Source organism: Copadichromis virginalis, linkage group LG10 (assembly GCF_057382275.1).
Source record: "Copadichromis virginalis isolate Kocher_CV1m ecotype Utaka linkage group LG10, C_Virginalis_male_GT1.1, whole genome shotgun sequence".
Classification (NCBI taxonomy): domain Eukaryota; kingdom Metazoa; phylum Chordata; class Actinopteri; order Cichliformes; family Cichlidae; genus Copadichromis; species Copadichromis virginalis.
This window is the reverse complement of record NC_140627.1, coordinates 12,727,785-12,747,611: the sequence shown is the minus strand read 5'-3', so window position 1 is coordinate 12,747,611 and position 19,827 is coordinate 12,727,785. Positions and strand designations below refer to the sequence as shown.

The 19,827-nt window shown below is 40.7% G+C and overlaps 3 protein-coding genes across 3 annotated transcripts; 1 reads left to right on the top strand and 2 right to left on the bottom strand.

Annotated features, from left to right (window-relative positions):
- rraga (Ras-related GTP binding A) lies at positions 1 to 4,570 on the bottom strand. Its single transcript, XM_085469862.1, has 10 exons — positions 4,383 to 4,570; positions 3,978 to 4,101; positions 3,726 to 3,825; positions 3,563 to 3,629; positions 3,236 to 3,458; positions 2,297 to 2,392; positions 2,034 to 2,156; positions 1,842 to 1,933; positions 1,638 to 1,753; positions 1 to 509 (listed from the first exon to the last, which is right to left on the bottom strand). The coding sequence occupies exons 2-10, from the start codon at positions 4,002 to 4,004 to the stop codon at positions 406 to 408; spliced, it is 948 nt and encodes a 315-aa protein (XP_085325988.1). The 5' UTR covers positions 4,005 to 4,101; positions 4,383 to 4,570; the 3' UTR covers positions 1 to 405.
- Positions 4,571 to 6,745: 2,175 nt separating this feature from the next.
- LOC146699929 (charged multivesicular body protein 1b) lies at positions 6,746 to 10,377 on the bottom strand. The gene is made up of 8 exons (XM_085469860.1): positions 10,148 to 10,377; positions 8,590 to 8,687; positions 8,352 to 8,498; positions 8,183 to 8,251; positions 7,991 to 8,098; positions 7,851 to 7,894; positions 7,622 to 7,694; positions 6,746 to 7,462 (listed from the first exon to the last, which is right to left on the bottom strand). The coding sequence occupies exons 1-8, from the start codon at positions 10,161 to 10,163 to the stop codon at positions 7,418 to 7,420; spliced, it is 600 nt and encodes a 199-aa protein (XP_085325986.1). The 5' UTR covers positions 10,164 to 10,377; the 3' UTR covers positions 6,746 to 7,417.
- Positions 10,378 to 10,454: 77 nt separating this feature from the next.
- Positions 10,455 to 19,251, top strand: LOC146699928 (terminal nucleotidyltransferase 5D-like). The gene is made up of 2 exons (XM_085469859.1): positions 10,455 to 11,019; positions 13,482 to 19,251. Exon 2 carries the CDS (start codon positions 13,491 to 13,493, stop codon positions 15,804 to 15,806), a length of 2,316 nt encoding a protein of 771 aa, XP_085325985.1. The 5' UTR covers positions 10,455 to 11,019; positions 13,482 to 13,490; the 3' UTR covers positions 15,807 to 19,251.
- The last annotated feature ends 576 nt before the right edge of the window (positions 19,252 to 19,827 follow it).

The window sequence follows — 19,827 nt, the reverse complement described above, 5'->3', positions numbered from 1 at the left end:
TATTTTTCTGAATAGAACTATATTGTTTGTAACAGCTTACAAACGACATTTGAAAATCAAATCATACAATATCTGCTGCTTCTCATACGGAGAGACATCCCCAATCACTGGGATTCACTGCATGGAGTGAATGAATCTACTGAAATATGACAAAGTGTGACAGCAAATGTAGCCCTCCCCTCCCCCACCTCTGTAGTAAACAATACATTTCCCAACGAGTTGTTATCACTTCTCCCGTAAGAATTAGAGCAAAACAAAAACAAGGTGATTTCTCGCGTAATAACTGTGATTGAATATGAAGATATAGACGAAACGGTGCAGGGCTGCTCATGTGACACCAGGAGACCGCAACATGCTGTCTGTGAACTGATTGGCTGAGAGTATCCACTAGGACAAATGCACAGGCTAGCGCATCCGCATGTGCAGGCTATGCTTGGGTCCATCCACTCGCTCCAACTTCTCAAAGTGTTTCCTAGCATTACGGATATTGATGAGAGTGGCTGCAGATGCTGGAAAAAAAGGAGATGTGAGTTCTTATTATTGTCTGTGTAGGTTCTCAGTCATCTAGGACAAGGTAATCTAAGCAGCCTGGAAAGCAAACTGACTGACCTCTCATCTAAGAGATTATTCAGTTCTAAAACCAAATGGTTGAGAGTCCCATGTATTTAAACCCTAGTGAGGATTATTCTTTAAGAGGGTCGTTGACCCACTATTGATCATGTCCCTCATCGCATGAGCCATGGTGTGAAAAAAGGTGTGAGTCATTAGCAGCAGAGGTTTGGGTGAAACCATTAGTCCCTTTTCCATTACTACCTACTTTGATCGATCAGTCACTGATGGCCACAATTTTCAGGACTTTCCATTACCTCATAGTATCAAGTACTAAAAACAGTACCCGCTCAGCAGGTTTCCAAGTGATCTGAGCAGGTACTAAAATGTGACGTCATCAGACTGCATGCCACCGATTGGCTGGTCAGTGGCGTCACTCGATGAGTCACACGATGAGTGTGAGTGTCTCATTCACAAAAATCAAAACCACTATTTTTGAACCCAGCAACAAGTGAAACGGCTACAAAAAAAAAAAAAAAGTCTGACAAAAAGCCACAGACTGAGCAGCAGGTATATCATCGCCTCTACATCCACCTTTGTTGTAGCATTTTTGTCGGATATTAATTACATCATGGGACGCTCTGATGCATTGCTATGACAACGACCGCGCACATTAGGTGGTACTCAATTGTAATGGAAAACCATTCAATCCGAGTCGAGGCGAGTTGATCGGAGCAGGTACTAATGGAAAAGCGGCTATTGTGAGACCCTGCCTCACCCAATCATGTGAGATCATCTGTTGCAAGATCTGAAATGCCTGGGAAGGGATCTCAACACTTCCTCATGTCATGAGGTACATGATCAATAGAGGGTCAACGACCCTCTTAAGGGACATTCCCACTAGGGATTTGGTTTTAGAACTGAAGAAGCTTTTTGGATGAAAGGTGAAATATCTTCAAGAAACTTCCAGTCGCTTTTCTTTCTAAGCTCCTTAGATGATGATGATGATTATTATGATTATTATTATTTTTTTATTTTTTCTCATAACTGTGAATCTGCTGCAGAGAAATGTTATCTTCACTACTTACGAATAGAAGGGTCCGACATGATGACCATGACATAAGTGTTGGAGGTGAAGACGTCAATGAAGGCTGCAAAATTTGAGTTCCTTACTTCCATGCTTTGGAAGGAAGCTGCAAGTTTACTGGAATGATAAAATAAATAAAATTAAAATCAACACACTCCAGCTGATGGCATCTGGAGAGGAGGCGGAGCATCTGCAAAACACTTACCTACAGCTGAGTTTGAACTGTTTGATAATGTTACTGATCTTCTCAAACCTGTGAGCGTCACGCTGCTCTTTGCACTGATAGTGGGAGATCACCTGCATTTACAAAACAACACGGGGAAACGACAAGATAAATGACTCATTTCTAAATTTGTATTTCCTGCCCAGACGCTGCAGAGGAAACGGACACTCTCACCAGGAAGGTCGCTCTCTCAAACAGAAGAACTTCATCTGCCTCTATGATCTGTGCAAAATTTCTCAGGTTTGTTTCCAGCTGCTGGACGTTTGGGATGAGCTGGTACACTATGCTGGACCAGGCCTGCAAAGAGAAAAAACCCAACAACGTTCAGCTAAATTTACCAACAAAAAAAAAAAAAAGCCTCAGCTTTATTAGCTGTGACAATAAATAAATAAATAAATAAATAAATAAATAAATATATGGACAGTCAGGTTCAAGACCTTATATAGGGTTTCATCCCAGATTGATGTCCTGAAGCATGTGCAAGCTAAAGGCCTGGACAGTCTTCGCAGATCTTCTTCACGTTCTTTAAAGATCTGTAAAGACAGAAAGGTCACACCAAAAGGGAAGTGGGACCAGCTCAAGATCAAAATAGACACAAATAAGTAAAATACAAAGAAAAAGTATGAAAGGAGGTTATTATAGATATGATTAACATAACAGGCAGTAAAATTAAGAGGTGAACAATATGACCATTTACAAATATTATTGGTACCCTTAAGAGCCCTACGTTTAGGTTGTTCATATTCAGTTCATACTTAAATGGGTCATACTGTAGCTTACACATCAAAGTGATCCCTTTCACTTTTTCAGTGAAATGAAAGTTCAAGTTTCAATCAAGAAAAACTAGTGCAAAAGTCTAAAAAGGACCACTTTAATGAGTAAATATATACAACTCATTTCCTGTGCTGGTGCCAGAGTCACTTATGTCTTGGTAAGGTTTTATTTTAATTTTTTGAAGAACCAGCCAACAACTCAAGCAAACCTTAATAGTACATACTGTTATATTAACTTGTTTCCCACTTTAAAGGAGTTCACAGACTCAGCTAAATGAAGTTGGAGTGGGAGACTTTTGCTTTTTAAAGCTTTTTGGTGGAAACACATGGAACTGGTTCTACACTGGGCACTATGGCTGTGCTTGTGGAAAAGACTGAACAGTACAATCTTAGAAAAGATGTAGTATGATCAATATTTTTTTCCTGTTTCTGTTCTGGATGGGCAGTGTCATGTCTGACTGAACCGGATCAGACTATTAATCAGCACTTGACTCGCAGATTAAATATCATTGTATAACACTGAAAATTCAAGACAGAGCAAAATAGTAACACGTGAGCGGGACAGCAGTACTAATGATGTATGAAATGTTACTTGAATCTCACCAAATCTCTCTGGTCTTCCTGCACAAGGTCCATTTTGTGCACAAGACAGAACACCTTGGCATCAGGGGAATTCTGCAGAATGGCTTCCAGACACGACTGGTAGTAGTGCATGTCTTTCTCTAGCTCACGGCTCTCAACGTCAAATACGTAAATAAGAACTTCTACATTTCTGAAAATGTTGTCCCTCTGGCTGGTGAAGTAGTTCTCCATGAATGTGTCCTGTCTGTTGGTTTAAAAGGCACAGATAAGTGATTAAAAATAAGGAATAACTTTGGCTTCTCAAAGCTGGTCCAGAAATGGCAAATAATTAGCAAATGTGTGTCTTACCCTCCACAGTCCCACAGGTTTAGAACCAGATTGCCAAGAAACCGTACATGGGAGTGTTCCACGTCAACTATGGTCAACCAATAAAAGCAGAAGAGTTAAATAAATGTAGATAATGAAACGCTCAGCATTAAAAATACATTTTCATATAAGACGGTGCTCTTACTTGTAGCTCCAAGGCGGCGTGTGTCTCGAGCTATGTAATTGGCAAAGATGATTGATCTCATACTGGTCTTTCCAGACCCACTTTTCCCCATCAGTAGCACCTGAAAAGCACACACACTCACTATTATAGTGGGAAGGGTAATTAGGTGGATTAATCTCTGATTTTAGAAGTACATGCTTGAAATCAAAGGACACTTCAAAAAGGATAAAACGAGTTCTCTGTAATGATCTAACAGATCTGCCCTTGCTTTACCTTTTTCTTCATTGCTGTGCTTGACATCCCCCTCAGCAAATACGAGTGTCGGGTATCTCAGTGAGCTGCGGGTCAGATGACTTCAGGCTGTGTCTGCAGCTGTCCTCCCCTTCCTCTCTTTGGGCTACGGAGAAAATCCCCCCCAGAAAAAAAACCCCAAAACGTGTTCATAACACGTGTGAACGCTTAAAACAGAAACAAATCAAACATATCCCGTCACTTTTGATCTTTAATAATCCTCAATAAGCTTGCTGGGCTTATTTACTTTTCTTTCTCTGTTATAAACACTTGAGCTAATGCTAACTTAGCTAGCCCGAAACAGTCCAGATATAAGGCTAGGTTAGCTTAGCTTAAATAAACGGCTGAATAGCTGCACTAAAATTCAACAGCGTATCATCAACCTACCCGAAAGAGTCGACCAGTTACCTAAACCGGTGCAGTTTTAAATAACAGTTTTCCTTTGTTTAAACGAGTACAGTTGATAAACATTACTTAGTGAAAGCAGCAATGAAGTCAGGATCAGCTGCTTCCTGTGTACGCCAAGAGTCACATGATGAGCAAATTGGGCTTTAAGCCCCGAGTTCTGTCTCACAGGCGACGTCATAGATTTAAACCTTACAGACGTTTTTAGATTAAAGTCTAAAAGAGAACAACAACCTTCAGTTTAACTCCGAAATAGTTTTAGTTGTAGTCCTTTTTGAAAAAAAAAAAGAAGAGTTTATACTTCAATAGGCTAAAGGCAAACCTTATTTATGAGGCATAATTTAAACCTCCCATTTTGATTTGTATCGGAGATTCAACCAGAGTGGCTGCAATTCAATTTATAGATGTATTGTTAATTATTAAAGACCTAAACTTTAACACTTAACATCAAAACAGGTCGTGACTTGTGAATTTCTTTAAAATTATAGCTTTATTCAGTACAATAGCACACCACGTCATGCCTTACATCTTATTTTTTATATATTGTTTTTATTTATTTATTTGGTTATTTTTATACATATGGATAACCTTAATTTATTTTATTGTCTTTCAACCTGGTCCTGTTTTTATTGTAATTTGTATGTGTGTGTGTTTGTCTTTCTGTGCTCATAATTTTGTTCCGCAATGCTGAGTGGCAATAAAGGATATGAATTAAATAAAGACCCAAATAATGGTTTCATTGTTAACCCATGACTACATGACTCAGAGACCAAAGTAATGGCTGTAGGCGTGACTGGTTCTGGATTTTTGATTTATTTTGAAACCTATTACGTGAAGCATTACAACGCGCTTTTAATTTCGCTGTTTTGGAGCGTTTCTATCATGACATTGGGATCAAGGATTTCTCAGAAAAATTTGTGTCTATTATCATTCACACAATTATTTCCACTCACGCAAAAAGCGCTTCTTTAATTACATGATGCAGTTCCGCCTCTTGGCCACTAGAGGTCTGTTAGACACCCGTAGCCTCAATGTGCGTGAAGGAACAGATTTCAAAATAAAATATATCACGGCAAGCGTTTGAATATTCTTATGTTAAAATGTGATCTCAAAAACACTCACAGAGGTGTCACTTGTGTGTTTAAATGCTAGAATTCATTGTTGAGTATTTTGGCAAATGGCCTGTATTTGTATAGCACTTTACTTAGTCCCCAAGGACCCCAAAGCGCTTTACACAGTCATCCACCCATTCACACACTGGTGATGGCAAGCTACACTGTAGCCACAGCTGCCCTGGGACGCACTGACAGAGGCGAGGCTGCCGGACACTGGCGCCACCGGGCCCTCTGACCACCACCAGTAGGTAACGGGTGAAGTGTCTTGCCCAAGGACACAACGACCGAAACTGTCGGAGCCGGGGCTCAAACCGGCAACCTTCCGATTACAAGACGAACTAACAATTCTTGAGCCACGATCGCCCCATTTTATCAGCTCTAATGGATAAACTGACACAAAGAAAAAACATTGTTGCCATTTTGATAGTTCAAAAACAAAACAATAGTAAATATAATAAATATAAAACTGCCCACATTGAGAATCCTGATTTACAGTTTTTTTATTGTGACTAACTAGAATAATGCCACTTTAAACTGTGGTAGTACATTTGTGATTTCTCAAACAGATTTGTTTATTTGCTCATTAGCCTTTGAATGTAAGACTTAAAGTATAGCGTCAGAAACACATCAGCCGCATAGCAATGACCGAATCTGTAAGAAGAAAGGATTAAATAAACTGGAACATTACATTTTTTGATCAGAAATTCATTATGCTCGTTCATGTAACACCACTGCACATAAATCTCTTGACATCTCTCAATAGCCATCTAAGGAGATTTTTCTTGTAGAGCCGTTTTAAAGTGGGGGGGTTTTCTGATCGTATCTGCATACAGTCCAAGTGAATATTCAAAAATAGAATGATTACTGAGGGGACAACAGACAGAGCAGCTAATTTGGACCACGTGTCTCTTTTAAGAGGAAAATTAAAGACTTGACTGGAAAGAAGAGGAAATCTGCATTTGGAAATCTCTCACAAAAGCAAGTCGAGACACTTTACCCACACCTGAGAAAACAGGTGTCATCCTTTACATATTCATAATGTGCTCAGTTTTTGTTTTTAATGGAAAAATAATTGGAAAGATTACCACTGGAAATTGCTTTTACGAGTATCTGCAGCAGCCCTAACCCTCAAAGCATGTGCGTACGTCTTAAAGTGGGCATTTCACTCCAAATGAAATATTCATAGTTAACAAAAGGAGGATGAATTGGTTTAATTAAAAAGCACAGAAATAAAAGTGTTATAAAATTTTATTGTTTGCTTACTGTTTATTTTCAGAACCCCTTTTCCAAATAATCAGCAAGATTATTGAAGACCAGAAAAACAAAACAAAAACAAAATCTCAGGCTAATCTTTCAGGAACCTCACACAAATAAAATAAAATAAATCAACAGAAGAAGTCAGTTCACCGATAACTGGGGAGGTCTTCCACTCTTTGATGTCAAGAAGACAGAAAGAAATGCATAAATGTTGTCTGCAATCATGGAATCACAAACAAAAATTGAATTCTATCCTCCAAAATTTTTTATCATTTCACCAAAACTATATGAAATTGGCCTATAATTTACAGGGTACTAACTGTCAAACTCCCACATCACATTTATGGACTTCTTAAATATACATATTTAACAATAATTATAAATTACTTCCTCTTTATTGGTAAATATATATATTCAAGAATTACATACAATTTCCATACCAAGTAAACCACTTTAATAACGTGATGTTATCATAAACATATCACCAACATGAGGAAAAGTGATACAATAGCCCCTCAAAGGAGACAGTAGATGTAAAAAGGAGAGAAGACATGATGGAAATAAAAAGGTGTTGGGGAGTTATATTCAGGTAGTGTACAGACGCTTTGGAGTCCTCTTCCAGCGCCATTCGACTGCAGTCATTCTTTACATCTGATCTCTAAGTTTAGCGAGCCTTTGAGACAGTTCGTCCTTTGGATATGAGAGTGAGAGAAAAGACAGCGATTAAATGAGGATGAAGACGAGACAGTTTTTGTTTGCTGGATCCACAAAGAACTTCTTCCTGTTTTGCTTCATCTATCTGAGTTTTGCAAATGTGTTAGTAACAACTATGATGTAATGTGTGTGTACCTGTTCTGCAGAGGCCACACTGGTACCCACTGATCCCGTCTGTCCTTGAGGGAGCTCCATGTTCAGATCCAACCTAAGCAAGAGGAGGACATGGGAAGTGTACATTTTTAAACCAAAATGAAATATCTACTCTTTCATAACGCCCTGTAACACATCCGATCATATCTATGTCTCTACGTCACACACTGGCCCACGTGATCAGATATTTCACAAACAGTGAAAATGTTACCCTGCTTCATCAGCCATTTCGTGCAGCAACGACTCCACTTGATTCTGAAACACACATGACACAGCAGGTTTCACCTTCGAGTCTTTAACGGCCTGACAGCGTGAAAGAATATAAGAATAAACCGGCACGGCGTGGGGTACCTGTGGTGTTGTGAGAGTTGTCGTGCTGCTCATCGTATCCTCCATCTGGGCTGTCTGAACATCCAGTGTCTCAAACTGGTGTTCAAATTTATCCATGAGAGCAGAAATCTTAAAACAAGCATTGACGATGTGTTTTAATCGGTTCTTTCTTACTAAAATCATCACATTATATCCACATGTAGACTGTTGTACCTTTTCCAGATTCATACTCTTCAATGTGGCGTCCATGCCTTTCACCACTCCAGCCATTGATTTTGTGACCTGAGATAGAAAAACACCACATCAGTCAAATAGCCACAAACAGAGCTCAAACTGAAATGTTGTCTTCAGCCTCTAACTGATCTTTCTAGGACTACAGCACCTGGTTCATTGTGACTGCAGTTTGGACCCTCGCTGCCACAGCATCTACCCGAGCGCTCATCCGCAGGAAGTTCACAGACTGGTTCTTCTGTCTGATGGCGTTTTCTGCATGAATTCTTGCCACTTCCATGTTTCCTTTCTGGATGGCCTGTGGGGTGGCAGACAAAAATAATGGTTCAGTAAAATCTTGAGCAGTCTTTCATGAACTGATGAATGGATTCTGAGTCATCGCTGCTTACCTTCTTGACTTTAGCCTTCTCTAATTTTTCCTCTTTGTCACATTTCTTGGAATTTCTTTGGAGTTCTTTGGCAGCAAACTTTAGATTGAAGAGATTTTCTGGTACAACAAGTTAAAGAAGAACAAAGCCCAAATACAAAGCCCAAAGACCAAAATCTGTACACCTCCGTCTCCTCACATAAGTTTGGCCTAAACTAAAACTCTGTAATAATTATTGGAAAAGGAGACAGTTCATAAAGAGACAAAGATTTTAAATCTGGTATCAGGTGATAGTTCTCATTATTTATTTATTTTTTAACCACGATCTGATGCATTTAAACCACTACAGGAAGATAAAAAATTAAATGTATCTCCTTGAATTTCAAGCTAAATAAATGATCACAAAATGTGAAATAAACTTGAAGCTGGTGCTCTGATGTCATGGGAATACTGTGAAACTAAACACTCCAGCAAAAAATACACTCAAACATAGATGTGCAAGCAGAAATTTGATATCAAGGAGAATATGTCTTAAACACAAGTGTTGCCAGGGCGCGTTGTTATCCAGTTCTGAACCCTATACTTTAGTAGAAGATATAAATACAAACTTAGCATTTCAGTCAGTCTATTCTAGATAAGGATTGCGTAATTCTGACCCATATTAGTCAGACTCAGATAACAAAGGTCTGACATCATCACGTGACTTTTGGATGGAGAGACTTGCTACAAAAAAAATGTCTGTCACACCTTTGAGCCACACAACAATGGTTTGTGTATCTATTTTCTCAGCTTGAATAGAGTCATGTGGGCAAAAAGCAGAGTTGCACCAACAGACTGAAGAAACAGCATCACCACTGCATGATCTGTCCACAAGAGAGCACTGACAAGTTCATTTTCCATCCTGTTTACTACCCGTGTTAGTTACAATTCTTTTTAATCAAAGTCTATTCAAATGGATTATCTTTAAGATTTACTGTTTATTAAAAAAAATACTATTAGTCAGCTGGATTTTAAAACCCGTAATAACAATGTCAATACAGCCCTTAAAATTCCAATGTCAGTCTGAATAACATTTACATTTAAAAAAGTCTGAGATTTGTTCTCATGAGTTATACTGTGACAGACACGGGTTACAAAACAGGCATTTTTGGAGTTTTCTAATAATTTGCCTATGTTTGTATGGCTCCTGGAAACCACCGCCGCGCTGTGTTCAACAACACACATCCACCTTGTTCCTTTATTATGATTCGGAGTGCTAGCTAACACCCAAACTTCACGGGAAACTACCGAGCGCCAGCTGCTTTATTTACACCCATTAGCAGTGTAAGCTCTTAAGGCCTTCAGCCCAGCTCGGTCGCCGTGTTACGACGCCTATACAGACTATGAAAGGTTCAGGTTATTCGGTAAGGCGTTACCTGTGTCTCCGCTCAATATCAAACATGTTCCGCGACGCTTCAGACATCTGTCGCACATTAATCTCAGCAGTCTCGTCAAAAACCACCGTGTTGTGTTCGCCCGTTTAGCTCGGCGTTAACATTACACCAAGTGACTCTCTCTCACCGCTCTTTTTAAAAGGATACTTTCCATGCTGGGCATCTTGAGGCCGTTCTTTTAAAATCCAACAGTTACACAATAAAATCAACACACAAAAAAGTTGCTAAATATAACAAAACTTCCCAGTAAAACTTCACCTTTTCAGGTTTCGGTCCTCGTCTTCTTCCGCACTTCCTGATGTCTGATCAAAATATGGACGACGTCAGTGTCACGTGGTGACGGTATTCCATTCAGACGTCACGAAGGAGCGGCTAGCCCCCCTCCTCCACCCGAAATGTGAATGAGAATAAAAAAATAAAAAAAAGAAATAAATAAATAAAACTAACGTTAAAACACCGCAGTTTTTTCTACGAGTAAACTCCGGCTGAGCACAGTGACCGAGTGAGCACAGACTGATAAAAGTGGACGTGGCGTTGTACCCGACGGAGTGCCGGTGGGAGGTAAAAGCGGTTGATTGATGATTAGATTTACGGTGTGGATCACGGCTGGGAGAGAGGATGACTCACTCCGTCTGATGTGATGTTCACCCCGCAACAGCTCGGCAGTGCGGTGGCACGCCGGTAGTTCAGCCTGACAGGTCGGTGTGCTCTGCCGTTACAAGCCAAACTTTACCAAACACTTCAGATGCGTTTGGAGGGCGCTCAGATACGTTCTTTGTTTCAAACTTGAGTGGTTGTCACTTGCAGTTAAGGAAGACACCGAGCGTCGTGATTTACCGTAAATTTCGTGACGCCTGATTGCCATGGAAACAGGGCTCCTGCGCTGAGAGGAAAGTGTCCGCGTTATAACTTCAGCTTCAGCATCAACCTTTCCAACGAGGTCGCATAAACCTGTTGGATACTTCACAGTTTTCATTTTTCTTGTCTCTGCCCTGGCTTTACTTTCCACCACGAAGCAGGTGAGTTTTTATTTGTATTTTGTAAACGCATAATTATCTCTTCTGCTGGCACAACGCAGTAAATGCACCCTTTTTTCTCCTTCCTTCAGCATATTGCTCAGTTTCAGCCAAAAAAAAAAGCAAACAAAGTAACAAAGATTGGCCTGTTTATTTACTTACACTGTCTGTCAACTTGTCAACTAGTAGCTTCTAAATGGAGCGGAAAATCCAGATGTTGGTCACATCTGGAACTAATCTGTGATACATTTTAAGTTCCGAGGACAACACGTTGCTCTGTGGTTGAAACATTAAAGAGCAAAATGTTGTTGATCCAAGCAGAAATGCCCACCACCAGCCTTTTGTGTGTCCCCACATCACGATCACCATCTGTGTGCTCTGTATTGTGGGGTGGACTATGCTTCAATCCATTCACAAGCTTCCCTGCCTAAATATTTCAAGAGTTTCACAGCCATAATGCCACCGCAAGTGGTGCATTTGGTGTCGTGGTGGTTTTGTTTTGTTTTTTTGCGCACAGAGAGACAATCCAGGAGAGCCAACGTGTGATGCTTCATTCAGTGGCTGTATGAGTCATATAGTCTTATCTATAAAGAAGCCAAGTGGCAGAGGAGCAGTCCTGCTGCAGGACCGAGTTGATATAACCCCTGAGATTCACTAGAGGCTGCTGTGGGCCATGCTTCCCTGTGCTCCGAGTTGCTGCCACTGACTGCATTTTGCATTGATGACCGTCAAATACTAACACAGGATAGAGGATGCAGAAGGCAGGTCACACGCTGTGCGCAGCACAGTTGATTGAGTGCTGTTTACAGTACGTCACAGGGCCGTGAAAACCATGTGAATGAAATCGGTACAATTTGCGTCTCAGTTTGCATTTTTAAAAATGGGGTTAAAACATTTTCACAGGTATTTTCATTAAGCTTTAGCCACTATGCTCATATTTGATGTAACACGTTAAAATTGAACCATTCCCTTTTCTTTGATCTTTATATAAACTATATATGATGAGCTATTATGGAGGAGTATCGCATGAAAAATATTCTTAGAACAGCACACTTTTGATTTTAATTGAATCTGACCTGAAAGTTGATGAAATTTATTTATCAAGTTATGCAGATTTAAACATTAGATTTCAAACACTGCTCGTTTCATTTTGATTACCAGCTTATGCTGGTAGTATATAATAAGCTAAATGCACCTATTTCTTAGGTACATTTACAGATACACACATAAGTGGAGCTCTTCTCTGTGGTGTGTGTTCGGTAACAGGCTAAAATCTGACATTTGTCTCTGTACAGAGTGAGTCAGCGTGCATTAATGATGACGTAGACCACCTTTCCCCCACTCTAACTCATTTCCCCTTTACCCCCTTCTTAATTTAAAGATTTTAACAAAAACTATGTCAGATACAATTTGTTGTGACATTAAAAGACCAGGAACATTTACGCCATGCTGTATATTTGCAGAAAGATGTAGTCTGGGGGTATTAACCGCAACCCTGTTTTTATTATGCATGACTCCCTCTGATACCTTTTGACATAGAGGTGCAAGCCAAACAGACAAATCCAGCTTGCCTTATACAGACCGACCAGGTTCTGTAGTTGCTAAGTTTAATTTCTTCCCTGATTACCTGTCAGCTGCTGAATGACAGACAGGTGAGTCACCTGTAACTAGGACATGTAATCATGGAAGAAATTCAACAAACTTGATTACTGAATATTTATCCAATGTGACCAACAAGTAAAATGGTGTGAAAGGCAGCTGGCAGTGTCCATGGCTGGCAGAGAAAAAGCCCCAGTTCAGTGTGGGAGGGGTCGTAAAGTAGAAACAATGTTACATATTTGGCCTGTGCATTTGATTAGCTGATGTACATGGTCTTAGTTTTATGGTCTGTGGCAGACATTCTGACGCGATCTTATAAGAACATATTTTTATTACATTTGTTGGATTACTGGGAAAATATAATTTGTTACTGTGCGTCATCAGTGGCTTATGTTTAAGCCCTTACTGTGCCACTTATTTGACTTTGCCATATGTTACGATTCTGTTGCCATCTAGTGGCAAAACACCAGGCAAGCTAATCACCGAGATATCCTCAATCCTCAGAGCTGCCCATTATTCCTAATGCTGAATTGCTGAATTTCAAATCCAACTAATAAACAATTGCAGTCAGAGAGGAATGAGGGTGGCAAAAGACTTTAGCTCATATATGCATTTTTGTTTGACTGCATTTTTGACACAATACTTTACAGAGGAGAGAAAAACAAAGGGGCAAAAGCCAAGTCTACAAAACCTTTCTTTTCGCACACTCTCTTGCAAAGGCTCAGCGCTAGTGGCTTATCCAGCTCTATGCAAAAGTGCATTTTTTCCACAGGATGTTATGCTTTCTGATCTCTTTTCCTGCTCCATGCGTTCCCTTGCCAGTGTAAGATGTTAGTCGTAATGTGATGCAAAACTCTGTTTCACAGGTGAAGACGATGGAGCTTCAAACAGAGAAGAGGTTCCACAACCTAACCCTGGAGCAAGTTCAGGCTCTTGACAAAGTTTTGACTGAGGTAATCCCCATCCATGGGCGAGGTAATTTTCCTACACTGCAAGTGAGAGCGAAAGACATCATTCGTGTAGTGAAGGACCGTCTGGTTGAAAGGAACATTCAGGTTAAAGATATACGCCTCAACGGCATGACTGCCAGCCACATCCTCGTTAAAGACAACGGGCTTGGCTACAAAGACTTAGACATCATTTTTGGAGTGGAGCTTCCGAGGCAGGAAGACTTCCATGTTATTAAGGAGGTGGTGCTGGGGAGCCTACGAGACCTTCTCCCTTCTGGGGTTAACCGACGTAAGATCACCTGTCTGACAATGAAGGAAGCCTATGTGCAAAAGATGGTGAAAGTTTTCAATGAGCATGATAGATGGAGCCTTATCTCGCTTTCTAACAACAGGGCTAAAACTGTGGGGCTCCGATTTGTTAGTTCCCTCAGACGACAGTTTGAGTTCAGTGTGGACTCCTTCCAGATTATATTAGATCGTATGCTCCAGTCTTACTGGGGGAACGAAAGGAAACAAGAATGGAAGTTGGCACTGACTGCTGGGCCTTCATCTAAAAAGGACGATGACGATGAAAGCAAAGGACAAGAGAAGCCGAGCATTCCTCAGGAGGTTGAACATGATATGAAAGAAGATTCTGCAGTGGTGACTAGCACAGAAAGTCCGTGCCAGGATGAAGGTGTTTCTCCACTCGAGGAAGAGCTTCGTCAAGAAGAGGTCGAGAGTGTAGACGAAAAGCCCGAGGTGCAGCAGGTGCTGGAACCGGAGAGCATAAGCTTACAACAGGAGAAAGAGGAAGTGGAGGGCATTGAGGATGTACAATCAGAGGAGGAAATTGTGTTTGAGATGTGTGAGAAAAAAGGAGAAGAGAAAGAACAGTTTGAAATCAATTATCCTGTAGTTGCATCGCCCAAAACTTTATTTTCAGATGTTGGGGATCCTCTGATGACACATGCATGTTTAACCCTACAGAGTAATGACGAAAAATACGAGGCACAAGCTTCCCAGCCTGTAGTGTGCACATCACATACAGAAAAACCAGCTCCACAGGATTTAAGTCATCGTGAAGAAAAGTTCAACGTAGACTCTGTAAGCTGCAGGACTGATTCTACCCCAAACCCGCAAGATTCAAATCTTGAGTTTTCCTTTCCTCCCCCAGCTAAAAAATCTTGCAGCACATCAGCGGACATTGTGCCGGATTACTGCCCCTCGCCGAAATTACAAAGAAAAATGTCACGGAAGTTGATTAGTAAGCCTGAAAAATGGTCTTTACTAACCGATCTGTCAGACCTCACCACACAGCTGTTTCCACCCATAGAGCTACCAAAACAACTTCAGCCGAAACCTGCTGTGCTGGAGAGTTCTCAAGTTCACAGTTCAAACATACCAAGCTGTCAGACGGAGAACTCGGAGGGTACAGATGTACTTACAGTTCCCACACACAGTACAGTCAGTACACCGCAGGATGGGACTTGCTCCAGAGAAACTTTAGAACAAACTGTTAAGCCAAAACACTCAAAGGAGCCTCCTGATTCAGAGCCTCAAAGCAACTCATGTGCAGCAGGTGTGGTCTCACAGCCTCAGGTATATGAGTATAAACCGGAGCTGGCAGACGCCGTCCCAAACAGCTGTGAGTCAAGCTCATGGCTTGGGGAAGCAGGAGAGCCCACCATCACTGTTGAAGCTGAGTGCATGTACGGAGACTTTGATCAGGCTATGGATCATCTTCGAAACCGCCTCATTGCCACCCACAACCCAGAGGAGATCCGCGGTGGGGGATTGCTAAAATACAGCGACCTGCTAGTGAGGAACTTCCGGCCAGCCAGCGAGACAGAGATAAAGTCCCTGGAGCGATACATGTGCTCCCGCTTCTTCATCGACTTTCCTGACGTAGGCGAGCAGCAGCGGAAGATTGAGGCCTACTTGCAGTGCCATTTCATCGGCAGCGAGGAGACTAGTAAGTATGACTATTTGATGACCCTGCGGCGCGTGATAGATGAGAGCACGGTGTGTTTGATGGGACATGAGAGGAGGCAGACCCTCAACATGATCACAGTGCTGGCTCTAAGGGTGCTGGGCGAGCAAAACGCCATCCCCAACACGGCCAACGTTACCTGCTTCTACCAGCCGGCTCCATACATGACAGAACCCATTTACAACAGCTACTTCATCACTCAGGCCCAGCCGCCTCTGGTCTACCACCCGTACCCTTTACATGTCCACATGCAGACTGGTCTGGTGTAGCAACGTTGATGTGCCAACAGGGAGGCATGCGAGCTGCTTTCAGCATGGTGCTCTGCAAGCAGAAGCACAAATGCAAGTTTTAGCAACAAAAAACAACCACGGGCGCAGTGGTGTTTAATGTTTTGAAATCCCTCCTGCTTATGACATGAAAGGCAATGAAAGGTCAGAACTGCAAGTGGTCTGGGATCAAAGCACGTCACCCTTTCAAGATGAACACTTTTGACAAAGGAAAGAAACGCAAGGAACCCACTTTTCAGAGAGCTTGTGATGAGGATCGTATTGAAGCCGAGGGACTTTATTTGTGGCAGCTTCAGCTGCGTTTCGGTGGAGCTCTGAACTGATCATCATCCCGTGATGAGAACATCGTAGTGTGATACTTTCCTTATGGTTCGATAAACCTCTCTAACAATTAAACAAAATACACCTGTTGGCAACAGAAATCCTAGTTTGAGTAAAGCTTGGGTCATGGTAATTTCTCAAGGGTTAAATCTCCCATATAGGTGTTTTGTAAGTCAACAGCCTTCGTAGAGTAAAGTCAAACGTGTGGTTATAACTCTGTATTCACTGTAGAGGAATAGGACTGCATTTACTAAAAGAAAACCTTAGACGAAATCTCTTGTGGTGTTTCCATAATCTTGGTGCCAAGTTCTGTGTTTTTGTGAGTGTAAACATCATTTCAGAGAGCTGAAAAGTTTAGTGCCATTAGGGACTGTGTGAACATTATTGGGTTGATAAGGGGGCCTTTGTAGAAATACACACAAAAAAAGACCTTCTACATCAAAGCCCTTGTAAGTGTAAATCATACTCTTAGAAAAACAAGAAAGCATCAGAGTTTTTGTTTGGAGAAGACTTCTCTTTAATTATGAAATGAAAACTTTCACGCTAGCTTCAGATTAAAGAGTTGGCACACAAAAAAAGACAAAATTGAGTTAATTAGGACATCCGTCAATAAATATCAGGCACAATAATGTGTCATAGTTGGCAAAAACTGAGAAAAAGACCAGCATATTTTTTGGGTGACAGATGGAATTTGGTTGGTAATTACCCTGTAGATTGTCATATGTTTTGGCCCGGTTATAGCTGGTCCATAATCTCCTAATGAAACACAGTGAACATCTTATCCGAGAAAAATATTGTTTCACTGAGGGTGTGACTTAATCAGATTTTATTGGCAGTGGAATAGCAACAAAAAGGTCAAACAAACAGCTTTTGATGGCTGTGTTGCTAAATCCTGACAAGTAAACACACCATAACAACTTGCCAACCACTCCATACTTTACAGGAAGGTCAAAAAAGTACAACAAAGACTATATAATCTCTTAATATGTGGGTATTCATGTACAATCTCAATTTTGAAAAAGTTTAGACGCTGGGTAAAATGTGAATAAAAATAGAATGCAGTGATTTGCGAATCTCATAAAGCATTTGTTATTCACAAAAGAACAAAGAAAATGCATCAAATTCTTATACGTTTTACGTTTTCATGAAAAATATTAACTCCCTTTGAAATTGATGGCAGCAGCACATCTCAAAAAAGCTGAGATGGAGCCCACAAAAGACTGGAAAGTAAGTGGTGCTACAAAGGAAATCAGTATTGGATGCCTGTGATGTTCAGGCCCTCGGACAGCACTGCCTTAAACAACATGATTCTGCCATGGATATCACTGCATGAGCCCAGGAACAGTTCAGAAATCACTGTTCACTGTGCCAGAGGTTAAAGCTCCGTGATGCAAACAAGAAGCCATATGTGAACATGATCCAGAAATGCTGCCATCTTTAAAATGGACTGGAAGCTTGTTATAGCAGCGCTCGGTTTAAAAGCCTTTCATAAATTCAGTATGGGTAAGCTGGTGTGGGGGTGCATTAGTGCCTGAGGAACTGGCACCCAGTGCTAAAAGGTATATACAGCAACACGTTCTCCCATGCAGAAGACATTTTTCAGTGAAGGCCTTGCATATTTCAACAAGACAATGCTAAGCTACTTACTGCATCTATTGCAGCAGCATGACTTCCAATAGAAGAGTCCAAGTCTGGCAGTAGACCAAACCTTTCACCATTAAAAAAAATTTGATGCACCATAAAGTGAAAAATACGACAAAGAAGATCCCGGACTGTTGAGCAGCTAGAATCCAGTATCAGACAAGAATGGGGCAACGTTCCTCCCCCAAAAGTCCAGAAGTTACTCTCCTCAGTTCCAACAGGTTTACTGGCTGCTGTGATGCTACACAGTAGTAAATGTGTCCCTGTCCCAACATTTTTTGAGATGTGTTGCTGCAATCGAATTTAAAATGAGCTACGTTTCTCTTGAAATGCTACCTTTTTTTCAGTTTAAACATCTGATGTTTTCTGTGTTCTACTGTCAATAAAATATGGGTTTGTGAGACTTGCAGATCATTACATTTGAGCACCTCATCATCCACACTATAAAAGCTAATAGATAGCTAATAATAGATGCTTTCAAAGGCCTTTAATCTTTTATTTTAATACAGAGTATTTATATATAAGCCCATATTATTAATGATAACAACAAGGATGGAAGAAAAATAAATTATGAGGCTTCTTCACACCTAATATGTTTCCTACAGTCCCTTAAAATGTTAAGACACACCTCTGCTCACAATAAGTGACAGATGTCATGTTCCTAGGATTGTTGTTGTTGTGTGTTTCTGAGTGTGTTGATATTTATTATGACATAGTGTAAAATTCTGAGCTTAGATCTGTGCCCATATAAGATTCAAACTTACCTGCATTTTAGAACTAAATTCTCCTATTCCGTGTCAGGGAATTACCACGAACTTCTTATGGATTTGTGACCGAGGGTTTGACTGTCTTGTTTTTAATTTTGTTCACACAAAAGCTGAGAAATGACAGCATGTTGAATCCCTTTTCCCACAGTCGACAGGCTGAATAGACTTTGTGTTTGTATAATGTGTTGACAGCTGTTTGTTGTAGTGGACGAGGTAGATGTACGTTCTGTCGGGGTGGTGCCTGCTATTGTGTGCAAAAATGTTACTGCTCATTTTAAGTATTTCAGCTGTCTTCAGTGCAGCCAGCAGTTATTGCACTTCTGTCTTTGTGTGTTTGTTCACTGTGTATGCATAGTACATGTAATCAGTATTAAAAACAAAACAAAACAAAAAACCTAAATCATTTAAGCACAGGTTAGGATATGTGGACTATTCACACTGAGACTGAAGCACAATGTAAATGCACTTAGGTGTTGTCGAGTAATAAAGGTGTTGGACATGCTCGTGACTCTCCACATAAGTATCGAACACATCTAAAGTACTCTGTGGTGCAATATGTAGTGGTCGTATCTATCTTTAGACTCTGGGTTTGTTGTGTATCGTTAAGGAACTGTTATGCCAGTAGAGAAATGTCCCTGTTATGATATCTAGTTGCTCAGATTGTTGTGTTATTGTGATAATAAATCTAACACAACCTCTCTTTGTCTGGAGTCTTTTCCTTTGTGGTCAGACTTCCACTATATCATTTTTTAAAAGCTGCATTAAACCTTCAGAGTAATAACCTGTTTGACACTTATCATTCTGTACCAATATTAAACCGTGTGAACGCCTGTTTATTTCCCTTTAATTCCTTACATTTGTAAGGAAAATGCATTTTGGGGTTGAGCAGCAGAGTTGAGTATGTGGGTTGCACCCATTAAAACCTGGTAAATCTGCTTTGCCAATGCAAAACAACTGATTCATTGACCAAAACAACCACACTGACTGACAAATGATGGTTAAAGAATGGGACCCCATCCCACAGCAGTGTGTGACCAAGTGGTTGACCAGCATGATGGGGAGGTGCCAGGCGACTGTGGCTCTACATGCCAAGGCCCCTGTCGTTAAATGAATACATTTTTAAATTGCTGATATGTCTAGTTTCATTAGACCTCAATCATTCAATCCAATAAACGGCACCAAACAAGTGTCAATAGCAGAATATATTTTTCTTCAGCGCAACCTACATGCTCAACTCTGCTGCTCAACCCACAAATGCATTTTCCTTACAAATG